Source organism: Electrona antarctica, assembly GCF_951216825.1.
Source record: "Electrona antarctica genome assembly, chromosome: 14".
Lineage (NCBI taxonomy): Eukaryota > Metazoa > Chordata > Actinopteri > Myctophiformes > Myctophidae > Electrona > Electrona antarctica.
The window spans coordinates 39,128,207-39,145,949 of NC_136795.1; the positions used below are offsets into that span (position 1 = coordinate 39,128,207).

At 43.3% G+C, this 17,743-nt stretch overlaps 2 protein-coding genes across 2 annotated transcripts; both read left to right on the forward strand.

Annotated features, from left to right (window-relative positions):
• Positions 1 to 1,127: 1,127 nt before the first annotated feature.
• On the forward strand, positions 1,128 to 6,938 carry LOC306937187 (keratin, type I cytoskeletal 19-like; the record flags this gene model as incomplete). The annotated part of the gene is made up of 8 exons (XM_079520853.1): positions 1,128 to 1,664; positions 2,400 to 2,482; positions 2,682 to 2,838; positions 3,058 to 3,219; positions 3,969 to 4,094; positions 5,033 to 5,250; positions 6,014 to 6,135; positions 6,682 to 6,938. 8 exons carry the CDS (start codon positions 1,128 to 1,130, stop codon positions 6,936 to 6,938), a joined length of 1,662 nt encoding a protein of 553 aa, XP_079376979.1.
• A 3,640-nt stretch (positions 6,939 to 10,578) lies between these two features.
• LOC306936554 (keratin, type I cytoskeletal 50 kDa-like) lies at positions 10,579 to 16,810 on the forward strand. The gene is made up of 9 exons (XM_079520110.1): positions 10,579 to 11,285; positions 11,340 to 11,557; positions 12,299 to 12,381; positions 12,575 to 12,731; positions 12,939 to 13,100; positions 13,773 to 13,898; positions 14,568 to 14,785; positions 15,754 to 15,887; positions 16,502 to 16,810. The coding sequence occupies exons 1-9, from the start codon at positions 10,955 to 10,957 to the stop codon at positions 16,744 to 16,746; spliced, it is 1,674 nt and encodes a 557-aa protein (XP_079376236.1). The 5' UTR covers positions 10,579 to 10,954; the 3' UTR covers positions 16,747 to 16,810.
• Positions 16,811 to 17,743: the final 933 nt, after the last annotated feature.

Below are 17,743 nucleotides of genomic sequence, written 5' to 3' on the forward strand. Positions count from 1 at the left end.
CTTGAAATGTACTGTAATTCTGCAAACTGTTAATAAATACTTCAATCAATCAACGCCTTCCCTTTCCAAATAGGCACAGATGGTTATAATGTTATGCAATTATGCTTAGCGCATTATAGGCCTATATACGGTACTTTAAATAGGCATAGGAAATGTGTGTGTGTGTGTGTGTATGTATGTATATGTATATACCGGTAACTTTATGTGATCTGTGTTTGAGCTTTTAAATGCAGTACAGGCTGAATATTAAAAAAAACGATGTCAGCTCATCTTAAAAACAATCTATTTGGTGAAAGTAATCTTTAAACATGCCATGGAACGCCTGTAGCTGCTCAACACTTTAAAATTCCCTCAGCTAAGGCGCAGCACATTACATAATATTGTGAGGTGCCTGAACTTGCACAAACTACAGTAAAATCAACTGATATGAAGTGTCCCCTAGGCGTCATCGTTTCAATGATCTAGCTGACAAGTAATGGGCTGACAGGTCGCCGTGGGCCTGTTATCGCTCTCCCTCTGCCACAAACCAAACGGAGCAGGGAACATGTTGAAGGAACAATTCCACATTATGTTGTTATGTAACGCCATACAGAATGAATGTGTATTTAGTACAATTCACAGCTTATTAATACGAGGGAATGACTTTATAATGGAGATGATGATCATATTTAACAAGTTGCGTTGGTGTGTGGAAGAGACCTTTAAACTGCATGCCAGAGTGTTGACTGCATAATAATCGACTTAAATAAGACCACACAAATGTTTGCTTGCTGCATAACATTATGCACAATATCCAATAGCAATGTCAACAGTTTGAGAAACGGCCGAGCAAGGCTCCCTCTCTAGCATACATGTGTGTGTGTGTTTGTGTGTGCTCGTGCGTGCATGCATGCACATGTGTGACTGGGAGAGTGAGAAACAGAGAAGTGAACAAAATGTGAAATCAGTCAAATCGCCTCAGGGACTCCATGTCAGCACATTCCACATTGGGCTTCAAAAGGTATACCCGTCACACCCACCGAGCCGGGCATATATATACATCTAGCAAGGGGAGGATACCTTTACTCTCCATCTGAGCTCCTCGCACACACAGGGACACCACCAGACACCTTCATCTCTTCGCAGTGATGACTGGCTCTGCCTTCAACAGTTTCTCCTCCAGCCGCAGCAGCTTCTCCAGCGGTGGGGCTGTGAGAATGGGCGCTGGAGCCGCCATGGGCGGGGGTCGCCTGGGCATGGGAGTAGGCATGATGTCCGGGAAGGCCGGCAGCGTGTATGGAGGTGCCGGGGGCATGGGGGTCCGCATATCCTCCTCCTCCGCATCTGGTGGAGGATTCGGCATGGGAGGTGGAGGTGGCGCGGGGCTCGGAGGTGGATTCGGCCTCGGAGGAGGTGGCGGTGGATTCGGCCTGGGAGGAGGCGGAGGTGGATTCGGCCTGGGAGGAGGTGGAGGTGGAGGCGCAGACGCAGTGGTGGCGGTCAGCGAGAAGATTGAGATGCAGAACCTGAACCACCGTCTGGCCACGTACCTGGATAAGGTGGCCGCCCTGGAGAAGGCCAACTTCGAACTGGAGGAGAAGATCAAGAGCTGGGGCCTCAGCCGTGTGGTGGAGGCTCGGGATTTCAGTGCCCACCTGGTTGTCATTGATGAGCTCCGGGCCAAGGTAAGGCTCAAGTCAACCTTGTTCTGATGGCTACAGATGCATGCACGGATGACATGTAGGGAACGTACTGTACTCAATGGTCCTCAAACGTTTTCATTTCAAGGACCCACAGTTTGGTATGCATTAGAGGCCATGGACCCCTGTAACTCAAGAGTGTACAAATGGAACCAAAAGTACACATTCTGAGTTATAGACTGGTCAGGGTCAGGGATCAGGGTCTCTATAGGGGTCCCTGGACACCACTTTGAGGACCACTGTAGTGAAGGTTACAGTATATCAGGTGTTGCTTTTGATGACAAAATGAAATATCACAATGTATTTGACCATATATCAATATTGTGACGATAATATAGTTTTAAGATAATACACATTGTCTTGTAGATTGGCTATTTTTGCTATTTAAAATGTACAGATTTTTTAAAGGGCTTAATTAAAACCAGGAAAATATGACACTTATGCCATATCATCATAATATAACGATATCCAAAATCCCAGATGCTTTTTTAATCTCATACCACAATATGGATATTATATCAATATGCATCCATATATTGCCCAGCCCTACTTTAAACATATGCCTTTAATATCCAAGATTGGGTATGCTTTCTGACTGATTTACTAGGTTATGAACACGATGCGCTCTTTTGACAGCCTTGATGAAAGTTCTTACATGATGATTATGCCCACTGATGCAGAGGATGTAAAGTGACACAAGTCATTATTTGCGTGTGATAGATCATGGCTGCTGGTGTTGTGATCGCAGAGCTGATCCTTGAGGTGGATAACACCAAGCTGGCAGCAGATGACTTCAGAATCAAGTACGTTTGACATTCAAACTTGATGCTTGCTTGAGCAATCGGAATAATCCCAGAAAAATCAATGGCACAAACTCATTAATTTGGGGCAAATGGAACATAAATTATCCTACTGTACGTTACATGTTTTCTTTTTTTTTTTTTTTACATAATAGTACGTCTAAAGCCTGACTTATTTCACACTGTCTCTGTCTCATTTGAGGTGGGAGAGTGAGCTCGGCCTTCGCATGTCTGTGGACGCTGACATTGCTGGCCTGAAGATGATGCTCGGAGAACTGGCTCTCTTGAAAACGGACCTGGAAATGACACTGGAGGGACTAAAGGAAGAGAAAGAGTTCATGACAAAGAATCACGAGGAGGTAGGACCACCGTCGATCCTGTAATAGCTACTGTTGTTTCGGTGTAATATATTGCACCAAGATGATTGTATAGACCCCCCTCGACGTTGACATGCATCAACATAGGCAGTTAATGTCGTTGGGTATGCCACAGTGCTGTGAATGGTAACGTGCACTGCATCCCGGTGCAGATGCATCTCTCTGCCAGTGTTACCGACGTTACTGCGTTTGATTCCACAGGAGAAACTGTCCATAACGGCACATATGAGCGGCTCGGTCAACGTGGAGTTGGCAGCAGCTCCCGCGGCCGACCTCAGCATCATCATGACTGACATCAGAGAGCAGTACGAGGCCGTGATCGCCAAGAGCCACAAAGACGCCGAGGCCTGGTTCAAGGCAAAGGCAAGACACTGCACTAGCATGGCAATAGTTAACTAGTTACTACAAGACACTGCACTAGCATGGCAATAGTTAACTAGTTACTACAAGACACTGCACTAGCATGGCAATAACAGTTACTACAAGACACTGCACTAGCATGGCAATAACAGTTACTACAAGACACTGCACTAGCATGGCAATAACAGTTACTACAAGACACTGCACTAGCATGGCAATAACAGTTACTACAAGACACTGCACTAGCAAGGCAATAACAGTTACTACAAGACACTGCACTAGCATGGCAATAACAGTTACTACAAGTAACTAGTTAACTAAAGTCTTAAAATAATTGTAGTGGAGTACAATTACAATATTTGTGTCCGAGATGTAGAGGAGTAGAAGTAAAAGTATTGGATATTGGAGTTACTCAAGTAAAGTACAAATACCTCAAAATTGTACATTAAATACAGTACTTAATACTACATAGCCCTCTACTTCCAGTGCACTGACAATTGATTGTTGATTCTCTATTGTTGGTGTTGTTGTTGTTGTTTTCCTCTACTTCGAATCCCACTGTGTGGGAATTGTTATCTTGGCACCATTATCAGAAATATGTGAAAGGTGGAGAAATGCTGATTTGTGTGTGTGCATGGTGCCTCTGAATGCGGAGTGTGCGTGTGTGTGTGTGTGTGTGTGTGCGTGTGTGTGTGTGTGCACTGTGCCTCTCAATGCTGATGTGTGTGCGTGCACTGTGCTCTCTCATGCAGGCAGAAACAGTTACGAAGGAGGTGACTGAAAGCGTAGAAATTATCCAGACCAGCAGCCTGGAGGTGAAGGAAAGCAAGTCCACACTCATGACCCTGCAGTTGGAGCTACAGTCCCTCATGAGCATGGTGAGAGAACCACCCCACCCCACAGCACAGAGTAGCAGGGATGCCTATTACATCATGGCATTGGATACGAAGTCTGGTGTGAATTTAACTCTGAAAATGTTTTTTTTGCCTGCGCCTGGAATGCGAAGGCAAAACGACAAATGCTGGGTGTACTTGATTAGTGATATACCCATAGCCATATTTATTCACAATTACACAGAGAAAATAGCCCTTAAGCAGTGCTTTATTGCTAAACTGATTGAATACTAAATATGAATGTAACCATGAATGTATACTGAACAACTGTAATTAGGACATGAATGAGTACCACGCCCTCTAAATCACTGATGCTCAACCTGTGGCCAACTGATTTGCCGTGAGGATACTGCAAGTGGTCCCCAAAATAATTGGCAAAACACTAATGATAATATAAATATAATATTAATATTAATGTCTATTAATGCCATTTGTCCTTTAAAACCTTGGAAAAGGTTTCAAAGGAACACGCCCACCGGTTAATTAAGTATGCCTGGTTTGCCTGGTGGGTGGTGAACTGAAGCCGCACCCACAGCTGTTGTTGTATGATAAAGGGGGAGGGGTTAGGGGAGGGGATGATATTGTGATGTCACTATATTACTGTTTTCACTATATCACAGTTTTCATTGGCACGTTTGACTGTCAAGATTTCAGTCTCCAGGAAGAAACCCCATAATACAAAGGGAAGTCATCATTGCACATAACAACCACACCAAGGGGTCTAAGGAAGTACTGTCACCTCATAAACACATGAAAAACTGGAACAAATACAAAAATCACGGCACTCAAGTGACCTTCAACCTTTGCATCTGTCTACAGTGGGAACAGTGTCTGTGGGGAATGGAGAAAAAAAAAGACAACCAAAATGGCTTCAGCTCAGCTCAAACGGTGTGTGTCTGTGTTGAATGTGCCCTTGTTTGTAGAAATCCTCGCTGGAGCTGAGCCTGGCTGAGTTGGAGGGCCGCTACGGAGCCATGATGATGTCGCTGCAGGCCACCGTGGTGAGCCTGGAGGGTCAGCTGACACAGATCAGGGCCGACACGCTGAAGAGTGGCCAGGCCTACCAGGCCCTGCTGGACATCAAGACCCGCCTGGAGATGGAGATCGGAGAGTACCGCAGGCTACTGGAAGGAGAAATAGGGTAGGTAGGCCACCGAATACAGCAGGCTACTGGACTGAGAAATGGGGTAGGCCACCGAATACTGCAGGCTACTGGACGGAGAAATAGGGTAGGTAGGCCACCGAATACTGCAGGCTACTGTACTGAGAAATGGGGTAGGCCACCGAATACCGCAGGCTACTGGACGGAGAAACTGGCAAACTCTAGTCCAGCGTTTCCCAAACCTCTTGGCCTAGCCCGTGACCCAAAAGAGAGATTAGACGTTTGACCGGGACCCGCACTATAGTGCTACTACACTACTACTTTTTCATGAAATCACTGAAAAAAATCGTTGAATTTTGTTTTTATTTCATATTTTTGTACTTTTTTGGGGATGTTTTTTGAAAATGTTTTGAAATAAAAAAAAATAAGCAAAAAGTAAAATAAATGAATAAAAAATAATCATCAAGGGACCCATGAAAATGTGTCCACGACCCACAAATGGGTCCTGACCAAATGTTTTGGAACCGAACCAGTGCTCTAGTGACTATGACTGAGACATATGTCTTTTAATTTGATGTAGAGCCATTTAATAAAATGAAGTGAGTGTTTAGCATTTACTGTATGAGCAATTGCATGGAAGCAGCCTGCAGATGGCAGCCTTGGAGAACGTACTGCTGTGTTATGTTGTGTTTCACTTCACGGCTGACTGGCTGAGTGCTCTCTCTCTCTCTTCATCATAGTGGTGCTCTCTCTCTCTCTCTCTCTCTTCCTCATAGTGGTGCTCTCTCTCTCTTCCTCATAGTGGTGCCGTTGCAGTCGGAGGAGGACTCGGACTCGCAGTCGGAGGAGGACTCAAAACCGTAACCAAGGTGACTGTGGTGGAAACAGTCATGAAGAGTGCACCTGTGGTTGAAGTAGCTGCAGGTCAGAGAAAATACTTTTCCTTTTATTCTTTTCTTAATAATGCTATTATTATTATTATTATTATTATTATTATTATAGGCTTTATTTGAAATGTAGCAGGCCCTCTGAACATGAATGCCACTGTTGAGTTTATATGCTGGACAACTTCACCACTTTTCAACCTATGTTCATATAATTGGTCCTCACTAATGTTTGTAAAAAAAAAAATCCTACTCCGTCTGTGTCTCATTGGAGGGCTATGGTAAGTTCAGAAACCCGTCTTCCAGTGACATCATCGTTAGGCAGATTCTTTTCACAAAATATTTAATTTGTATTATTGTGAGAACGATTAGAAAGCCTGCAGTTTCTATTAGCTTGGATTCCCCCATCGATGTTTCCGAACTGCCCACAGCCCTCCTATGAGACAGAGACCCAGTAGATTTGTTGGTGCTATTTTATCATGAACATTAGTGAGTAACCAATTATATGAAGATAGATTGAAAAGTGATGAAGTCGTCCATGCAGTTTAAACAGCATCGTATTGAATGGTTCCTTATATCTCCACAGTTGTAGCGGCCGTCGTAGCAGCCGTCGTTCCAGTCGTCGTTCCAGAGGTCGTGGCAGAAGCCAGCGTCCACAGCCACAGCCACACAACCACCACCGTGACAGAGGTAGTGACGCAGGTGACGGAGGTGATCGAATCTGTGGCGGAGGTAATTGAGGAAGCGGTCAGCGAAGTGGTCAGCGAAGTGGTCAGCGTCGCCGAGGTCATCACAGAGGTCTTCACAGAGGAGGTGGTCGCAGAGGTGGTCGCAGAGGAATAGACCCACCGACTCGTCCATCCACTCTTTCACCACCACTGAAAACCAATCATTCACATACAGTACACTACACACCCCGCCCCACAAAAAACTCAAAATAACAGCAAATAAAATAAATACAATCTGCCGTGACTGTTGTGTGACTGTCCATGATTAATGATTGACAATGTTGTTTGAAGTTCTCTCTCTACAATGTATCTATGAAGTAAAGGTTCAGAAAAGCCCCAAACAAAACTTAAATAACGGTAACAAACGATCAAGACACAAAATACCAGTGACCAGTGAGTAAACTATTGAACACAATTACAATTTCCTTGTAATCTTGTTTTGTATTTCTTAGTTCAAAACCGAATGTAGCTGATTTGTAAAAAAAAACAACAACAACACTATAATCCAGGGCAGTTTGGAGATTTCTTATAAGGCGTAGAAATGTAACTGGAACTCATACGTCTTTCCTGTTGGATTATTGTTGGATATATTGAAATGTATTCATAAATGTTGCTAATTTGGTATTCTCAATGACACACCCACACTCTCCCTCAGACTTTCCTCACCATAACTGGCCAAAAGCAGTTTCATATCAGAGCTCTGATCTAATGGAGAATAGATTTTTTTTAATAAATCATAAAAGTTAAAAGCATTTTAGAAAAACACCCTGCTAAATACATATTCAAATAGGCCTAGTAAATAGGCCTACATTTCTTCAGATATTTGCCAGAGCTAATGCCGATCACTGGCAGAAATACTGTACGCAAACACATGACACCACAATACATGAAAGCAAGCACACGTCAAGGGTGTGTGGAATCTCGATGTGTGTGTGTGTCGCCTCGGACGAGCAGGAGAAAGGAACAAAGGAAAACGCGTGATGGTGGTCTCATGACATTCCGCATTTATTTGGTAAACACAGAAGTCAGGTCGTAACAAGACATGCGTATAAAAAGGTACACGCAGTTGACTGTTTCTATCAGCCTCCGGTCCAAAATGAGACTAATCGATACAGCCCCGAAATGAAGCCGTTGCAAGTCATTATATACACACAAGAATTGCTCTCCCCAAAAAGTCCCTCCCCTCACCGGTCATGAACACTTCCTGACTTTTAACCAATGAGGTCTGAGCCAGGCTTCCGGATAGAGGCGGGCATTTCTAGACAAAGGGCATGTCTCATCTTCATTTGGTAACAAAGTTAACTTTAAAATAAACCACAATAATGAATTAAAGATACAATGAAAACGTACAGAGTTAAACATAATGAAAGTATATAAAACTGAACTGACTATATTTAAGAAATGAATGAGCTGTTTAACTCGGTACATAAAACCTATGTTAAGAGTACATTTTAGATTAGTACTAAATGCACTAATAGTTTAGTAACCAGTCTATGTATTAGTTTCCTAGCGTTTATCTTTATTCTATAATGACAGAAGAGTGTTTTAAGACATTTTAAGAAAGTCAATCCAACATAGAATGTTTTAAGTCAACATGCATAGACCTGATAGATACTGGATGGACATTTGTCAGTCAGTAGGGCTGTCTGTAGGACAATAAAGTCTACTCTGCTTTACACCTTCTGTCGGCTTCAAAGGAGCTCAGAACAAAAGGATTTGCATTCTACCCTAGTAAGGTGTTGCTAGCTTCAGACATTAACAATAGCCTGTTTTGGTCCCGCTCGTTGTAAGTGTAAACATGCTTTACCTATGGTAATGAAATCTGAGTCGTCTAGTCTACTGAAATCTCCACTTTGCCTTAATGAAACCTCTCTGTAACTGTCCAATTTTAACATTGTATGTTCTATAGTAGCTATAATATATGCTTATATGATTCATAATACACCACATTCCCCCTTTGACAGACTCAGTCTGTCACTATGAATTATGAATCATAATTTGGACCAAAATATTAAAATTTTAAAAATCATTTTTTTTTCTCTCTTCAAAACCTTTAAATTTTCCAAGTTCCCCCCTGGGCGCTCTAAAAACATCAAACTGAAATTAAACAAACAATAAGCAATAATTCGAACCTCCATCGTATCATTCTGCCATGTCCGCTAAAGTATCACAGACATAGGAGACTTGAAAACACGATCAAAGCTAAAATCGAATGACACATCAATGATGACCAACAAACTAGTTTTGAACCATAATTGCAGTCCGCCCTCACCATTCATTATTGGAAAGCTAGAATACAATTAAGACTCAAATAGAAACACAACATCCGTCGTGATTCATCAAAAGTCACCAAACAATAATACCTGTAAAACGAAAGTAAATACATTCAAAATCAAAAAATGTACCAATTAGGAAAACCGATTTAAAACCAACCAACACTTAATCCCATAACCCTGAACTCGGTCAACCCATTGCATCAGTAAAAGTAGAACAAAATATGAAAACAAACACAAAATCACACCAAATAATTTTTCCAAAGTTCGATGCAAATCCCACGTCGACGGTCCACGCGCTTTAGACTCCTTTTTTCGACTAAAATATAAACGCAGATGAATCCTGGCTTTGGACGGCCATGCACATCCCAAGGGACGTGTAATCAACAAGAATGTGGAACGATGATCTTCATTTCGGACGAATACTCCCCTTCCATGAAGCTTTGCATATTTCTGAGCAATCAGGAAGCTGGGTGACTATGACTGATAGATAATTTTGAGTTATGGTAGATCTGTTAGTTTGGTGGATGGAATTGTTTAAATGTTCCCTTTGGCCCAGACCGTGTTCCTTATAGGTCATATTTTGTCATCTTGCCCTTTTATCATCAGTTTACTCATAGCCTACTGCTGTTTACTCCGGGTTGTTCATCTTATCCTTTATATTATTTTATCATATTTATATTATGGATTTCCTGACGCCACATTCAGATTTAACATCTTGTTGACTCCTTATTCAGTCTCCATAATGTCTGTCCCCAGTCAAAGTTAACTCGCATACTGAGAGGTCTATTTTGATATGAGAACTGCATGTATTTGACCTTGGTGCCTAGTGAGAAAAGTAGATAGGAGTATTTCTCTCTGTCGAAAGTTTACAGCTAGCAGGGAAAGAATGTTATCTTCAGGTTGCCATAGCAACGCCAGCCTCTGAGCTTTCCCGGTTTATGGCCCTCAAGGACGGAACCAAGGAAGCTGTCATGATACCAGTCTCATCATCCATGTGCTGGTCCAATGAGCACTCGACAACCAGCGCCAGCGTGGCATATTGCGGGAATGAACTGTTTACCAGCCAATGAACGTTTATCAACAACTGACGTGATCTACAGTATTAATGCCTGTGACATGATGTGTCCGAGAGAGACAACCCTGTGCATTTTGGTGGCACAGGGTGAGAGATTTTGTAATTTGGCTGTATGTGGGTATCTGTTCTGTCTCTCTGATCTGAAAATGAATTGACCAAACCATATTCTGCTCTGACTGGACAATCCTTCTTCCTGGTGGTCTCATCTTTTTATTGGGTACTTAAGGTATTTTTCTAAAAGAGTATTTCCTGCTCAGATTAACATTTGGAGGTTGATCTTTCTCTTAAAAGTAATCCTGTTAAAGCTAATTGTTAACTTTGTCATCTAAAAGGTTTGGTAACCATTTTTTACCATTGTCAGAGGCTCTCTGCCTAGAGTTGTGGTGCTGAGTATTTATTGGTACTCTTTGATTACTTTCTTAAGAGTATTTTTATAGTTTTAGCTCTGTGCAGCTCAGTAATTCAGTTATACAGTCCTTTATATCATTAGTGAATCATTAATTGTCCCTTCTGCATTTTATATGCAACAAATTGGTTATATCTTAAATATATTTCCAACAATGACACAAACAGAGAAGTGAACAAAATGTGAAATCAGTCAAATCGCCTCAGGGACTCCATGTCAGCACACATTCCACATTGGGCTTCAAAAGGTATACCTGTCACACCCACCGAGCCGGGCATATATATACATCTAGCAAGGGGAGGATACCTTTACTCTCCATCTGAGCTCCTCGCACACACAGGGACACCACCAGACACCTTCATCTCTTCGCAGTGATGACGGGCTCTGCCTTCAACAATTTCTCCTCCAGCCGCAGCAGCTTCTCCAGCCGTGGGGCTGTGGGAATGGGCGCTGGAGCCGCCATGGGCGGGGGTCGCCTGGGCATGGGAGTAGGCATGATGTCCGGGAAGGCCGGCAGCGTGTACGGAGGTGCCGGGGGCATGGGGGTCCGCATATCATCCTCCTCCGCATCTGGTGGAGGATTCGGCATGGGAGGTGGAGGTGGCGCGGGGCTCGGAGGTGGATTCGGCCTCGGAGGAGGCGGCGGTGGAGGTGGATTCGGCCTGGGAGGAGGCGGAGGTGGAGGTGGATTCGGCATGGGAGGAGGTGGAGGTGGATTCGGCCTGGGAGGAGGCGGAGGTGGATTCGGCCTGGGAGGAGGTGGAGGTGGAGGCGCGGACGCAGTGGTGGCGGTCAGCGAGAAGATTGAGATGCAGAACCTGAACCACCGTCTGGCCACGTACCTGGATAAGGTGGCCGCCCTGGAGAAGGCCAACTTCGAACTGGAGGAGAAGATCAAGAGCTGGGGCCTCAGCCGTGTGGTGGAGGCTCGGGATTTCAGTGCCCACCTGGTTGTCATTGATGAGCTCCGGGCCAAGGTAAGGCTCAAGTCAACCTTGTTCTGATGGCTACAGATGCATGCACGGATGACATGTAGGGAACGTACTGTACTCAATGGTCCTCAAACGTTTTCATTTCAAGGACCCACAGTTTGGTATGCATTAGAGGCCATGGACCCCTGTAACTCAAGAGTGTACAAATGGAACCAAAAGTACACATTCTGAGTTATAGACTGGTCAGGGTCAGGGATCAGGGTCTCTATAGGGGTCCCTGGACACCACTTTGAGGACCACGGTAGTGAATGTTACAGTATATTAGGTGTTGCTTTTGATTTTGTGGACAAAATGAAATATCACAATGTATTTGACCATATATCAATATTGTGACGATAATATAGTTTTAAGATAATACACATTGTCTTGTAGATTGGCTATTTTTGCTATTTAAAATGTACAGATTTTTTAAAGGGCTTAATTAAAACCAGGAAAATATGACACTTATGCCATATCATCATAATATAACGATATCCAAAATCCCAGATGCTTTTTTAATCTCATACCACAATATGGATATTATATCAATATGCATCCATATATTGCCCAGCCCTACTTTAAACATATGCCTTTAATATCCAAGATTGGGTATGCTTTCTGACTGATTTACTAGGTTATGAACACGATGCGCTCTTTTGACAGCCTTGATGAAAGTTCTTACATGATGATTATGCCCACTGATGCAGAGGATGTAAAGTGACACAAGTCATTATTTGCGTGTGATAGATCATGGCTGCTGGTGTTGTGATCGCAGAGCTGATCCTTGAGGTGGATAACACCAAGCTGGCAGCAGATGACTTCAGAATCAAGTACGTTTGACATTCAAACTTGATGCTTGCTTGAGCAATCGGAATAATCCCAGAAAAATCAATGGCACAAACTCATTAATTTGGGGCAAATGGAACATAAATTATCCTACTGTACGTTACACGTTTTCTTTTCTTTTTTTTGTACATAATAGTACGTCTAAAGCCTGACTTATTTCACACTGTCTCATTTGAGGTGGGAGAGTGAGCTCGGCCTTCGCATGTCTGTGGACGCTGACATTGCTGGCCTGAAGATGATGCTCGGAGAACTGGCTCTCTTGAAAACGGACCTGGAAATGACACTGGAGGGGCTAAAGGAAGAGAAAGAGTTCATGACAAAGAATCACGAGGAGGTAGGACCACCGTCGATCCTGTAATAGCTACTGTTGTTTCGGTGTAATATATTGCACCAAGATGATTGTATAGACCCCCCTCGACGTTGACATGCATCAACATAGGCAGTTAACGTCGTTGGGTATGCCACAGTGCTGTGAATGTTAACCCGGTGCAGATGCATCTCTCTGCCAGTGTTACCGACGTTACTGCGTTTGATTCCACAGGAGAAACTGTCCATAACGGCACATATGAGCGGCTCGGTCAACGTGGAGGTGGCAGCAGCTCCCGCGGCCGACCTCAGCATCATCATGACTGACATCAGAGAGCAGTACGAGGCCGTGATCGCCAAGAGCCACAAAGACGCCGAGGCCTGGTTCAAGGCAAAGGCAAGACACTGCACTAGCATGGCAATAGTTAACTAGTTACTACAAGACACTGCACTAGCATGGCAATAGTTAACTAGTTACTACAAGACACTGCACTAGCATGGCAATAACAGTTACTACAAGACACTGCACTAGCATGGCAATAACAGTTACTACAAGACACTGCACTAGCATGGCAATAACAGTTACTACAAGTAACTAGTTAACTAAAGTCTTCAAATAATTGTAGTGGAGTACAATTACAATATTTGTCTCCGAGATGTAGAGGAGTAGAAGTAAAAGTATTGGATATTGGAGTTACTCAAGTAAAGTACAAATACCTCAAAATTGTACATTAAATACAGTACTTAATACTACATAGCCCTCTACTTCCAGTACACTGACAATTGATTGTTGATTCTCTATTGTTGTTGTTGTTGTTGTTGTTGTTTTCCTCTACTTCGAATCCCACTGTGTGGGAATTGTTATCTTGGCACCATTATCAGAAATATGTGAAAGGTGGAGAAATGCTGATTTGTGTGTGTGCATGGTGCCTCTGAATGCTGAGTGTGCGTGTGTGTGTGTGTGTGTGTGTGTGTGCGTGTGTGTGTGTGTGCGTGCGTGCGTGTGTGTGCGTGTGCACTGTGCCTCTCAATGCTGATGTGTGTGCGTGCACTGTGCTCTCTTATGCAGGCAGAAACAGTTACGAAGGAGGTGATTGAAAGCGTAGAAATTATCCAGACCAGCAGCCTGGAGGTGAAGGAAAGCAAGTCCACACTCATGACCCTGCAGTTGGAGCTACAGTCCCTCATGAGCATGGTGAGAGAACCACCCCACCCCACAGCACAGAGTAGCAGGGATGCCTATTACATCATGGCATTGGATACGAAGTCTGGTGTGAATTTAACTATATTTAACAATAATATAACAATAATTGGCAAAACACTAATGATAATATAAATATAATATTAATATTAATGTCTATTAATGCCATTTGTCCTTTTAAACCTTGGAAAAGGTTTTAAAGGAACACGCCCACCAGTTCATTAAGTATGCCTGGTTTGCCTGGTGGGTGGTGGTGGTGATCCACCTGAACTGAAGCCGCACCCACAGCTGTTGTTGTATGAAGGGGGAGGGGTTAGGGGAGGGGATGATATTGTGATGTTTTCACTATATCACTGTTTTCATTGGCACGTTTGACTGTCAAGGTTTCAGTCTCCATGAAGAAACCCCATAATACAAAGGGAAGTCATCATTGCACATAACAACCACACCAAGGGGTCTAAGGAAGTACTGTCACCTCATAAACACATGCAAAACTGGAAAAAAATACAAAAATCACGGCACTCCATCTTCAAGTGACCTTCAACCTTTGCATCTGTCTACAGTGGGAACAGTGTCTGTGGGGAATGGAGAAAAAGACAACCAAAACGGCTTCAGCTCAGCTCAAACGGTGTGTGTCTGTGTTGAATGTGCCCTTGTTTGTAGAAATCCTCGCTGGAGCTGAGCCTGGCTGAGTTGGAGGGCCGCTACGGAGCCATGATGATGTCGCTGCAGGCCACCGTGGTGAGCCTGGAGGGTCAGCTGACACAGATCAGGGCCGACACGCTGAAGAGTGGCCAGGCCTACCAGGCCCTGCTGGACATCAAGACCCGCCTGGAGATGGAGATCGGAGAGTACCGCAGGCTACTGGAAGGAGAAATAGGGTAGGTAGGCCACCGAATACAGCAGGCTACTGGACTGAGAAATGGGGTAGGCCACCGAATACTGCAGGCTACTGGACGGAGAAATAGGGTAGGTAGGCCACCGAATACTGCAGGCTACTGTACTGAGAAATGGGGTAGGCCACCGAATACCGCAGGCTACTGGACTGAGAAACTGGCAAACTCTAGTCCAGCGTTTCCCAAACCTCTTGGCCTAGCCCGTGACCCAAAAGAGAGATTAGACGTTTGACCGGGACCCGCACTATAGTGCTACTACACTACTACTTAAACATTTGTTTTCTGATTCATGGCATTTCTTAGATTTTTTCATGAAATCACTGAAAATAATCGTTGAATTTTGTTTTTATTTCATATTTTTGTACTTTTTTGGGGATGTTTTTTGAAAATGTTTTGAAATAAAAATAAATAAGCAAAAAGTAAAATAAATAAATAAAAAATAATCATCAAGGGACCCATGAAAATGTGTCCACGACCCACAAATGGGTCCTGACCAAATGTTTTGGAACCGAACCAGTGCTCTAGTGACTATATGACTGAGACATACGTCTTTTAATTTGATGTAGAGCCATTTAATAAAATGAAGTGAGTGTTTAGCATTTACTGTATGAGCAATTGCATGGAAGCAGCCTGCAGATGGCAGCCTTGGAGAACGTACTGCTGTGTTATGTTGTGTTGTATGTTGTGTTGTGTTTCACTTCAAGGCTGACTGGCTGAGTGCTCTCTCTCTCTCTTCATCATAGTGGTGCTCTCTCTCTCTCTCTCTCGCTCTCTCTCTCTCTCTTCCTCATAGTGGTGCCTGAGTGCTCTCTCTCTCTCTCTCTCTCTCTCTCTTCATCATAGTGGTGCTCTCTCTCTCTCTCTCTCTCTCTCTCTCTCTTCCTCATAGTGGTGCCTGAGTGCTCTCTCTCTCTCTCTTCCTCATAGTGGTGCTCTCTCTCTCTTCCTCATAGTGGTGCCGTTGCAGTCGGAGGAGGACTCGGACTCGCAGTCGGAGGAGGACTCGGACTCAGTAGCAAAACCGTAACCAAGGTGACTGTGGTGGAATCAGTCATGAAGAGTGCACCTGTGGTTGAAGTAGCTGCAGGTCAGAGAAAAAACTTTTCCTTTTATTCTTTTCTTAATAATGCTATTATTATTATTATTATTATTATTATTATTATTATTATTATTATTATTATTATTATTATTATTATTATTATTATTATTATTATTATTATTATTATAGGCTTTATTTGAAATGTAGCAGGCCCTCTGAACATGAATGCCACTGTTGAGTTTATATGCTGGACAACTTCACCACTTTTCAACCTATCTTCATATAATTGGTCCTCACTAATGTTTGTAAAAAAAAATCCTACTCCGTCTGTGTCTCATTGGAGGGCTATGGTATGGTCTTCCAGTGACATCATCGTTAGGCAGATTCTTTTCACAAAATATTGAATTTGTATTATTGTGAGAACGAATAGAAAGCCTGCAGTTTCTATTAGCTTGGATTCCCCCATCGATGATGTCACTGGAAGACGGGTTTCCGAACTGCCCACAGCATTCCTATGAGACAGAGACCCAGTAGATTTGTTGGTGCTATTTTATCATGAACATTAGTGAGTAACCAATTATATGAAGATAGATTGAAAAGTGATGAAGTCGTCCATGCAGTTTAAACAGCGACGTATTGAATGGTTCCTTATATCTCCACAGTTGTAGCGGCCGTCGTAGCAGCCGTCGTTCCAGAGGTCGTGGCAGAAGCCAGCGTCCACAGCCACAGCCACACAACAACCACCGTGACAGAGGTAGTGACGCAGGTGACGGAGGTGATCGAATCTGTGGCGGAGGTAATTGAGGAAGCGGTCAGCGAAGTGGTCAGCGAAGTGGTCAGCGTCGCCGAGGTCATCACAGAGGTCTTCACAGAGGAGGTGGTCGCAGAGGTGGTCGCAGAGGAATAGACCCACCGACTCGTCCATCCACTCTTTCACCACCACTGAAAACCAATCATTCACATACAGTACACTACACACCCCGCCCCACAAAAAAACTCAAAATAACAGCAAATAAAATAAATACATTCTGCCGTGACTGTTGTGTGACTGTCCATGATTAATGATTGACAATGTTGTTTGAAGTTCTCTCTCTACAATGTATCTATTCTACAGTATGAAGTAAAGGTTCAGAAAAGCCCCAAACAAAACTTAAATAACGGTAACAAACGATCAAGACACAAAATACCAGTGACCAGTGAGTAAACTATTGAACACAATTACAATTTACTTGTAATCTTGTTTTGTATTTCTTAGTTCAAAACCGAATGTAGATGATTTGTAAAAAAACAACAACACTATAATCCAGGGCAGTTTGGAGATTTCTTATAAGGCGTAGAAATGTAACTGGAACTCATACGTCTTTCCTGTTGGATTATTGTTGGATATATTGAAATGTATTCATAAATGTTGCTAATTTGGTATTCTCAATGACACACCCACACTCTCCCTCAGACTTTCCTCACCATAACTGGCCAAAACCAGTTTCATATCAGAGCTCTGATCTAATGGAGAATAGATTTTTTTTTATAAATCATAAAAGTTAAAAGCATTTTAGAAAAACACCCTGCTAAATACATAGTAAATAGGCCTACATTTCTTCAGATATTTGCCAGAGCTAATGCCGATCACTGGCAGAAATACTGTACGCAAACACATGACACCACAATACATGAAAGCAAGCACACGTCAAGGGTGCGCAGGTGTAGAGAACACACCCGCTTGAAGGAGAGGAAAACGGAGAGATATGTGCAGGGATTTATCCCCATTTCAAAGCGAGGAGGAACAAAAGTTTCTGCTTAGTGCAGTGAATGCTGTCCCCATCTGTTTATTGGGACCGTATGTCACTCTTCCAATAGGCCTTCAATGCTCGACAGTACTTCAGGGATTGAGGCTAAACAGACCT

Bases quoted from the DNA above. Each gene is read 5' to 3' on its own strand.
- LOC306936554 (XM_079520110.1), top strand. From the start codon at position 10,955: ATGACGGGCTCTGCCTTCAACAATTTCTCCTCCAGCCGCAGCAGCTTC. The intron at 11,558-12,298 runs GTAAGGCTCAAG...TGCGTGTGATAG, and splicing joins TTGATGAGCTCCGGGCCAAG to ATCATGGCTGCTGGTGTTGT. The intron at 13,899-14,567 runs GTGAGAGAACCA...CCTTGTTTGTAG, and splicing joins TACAGTCCCTCATGAGCATG to AAATCCTCGCTGGAGCTGAG.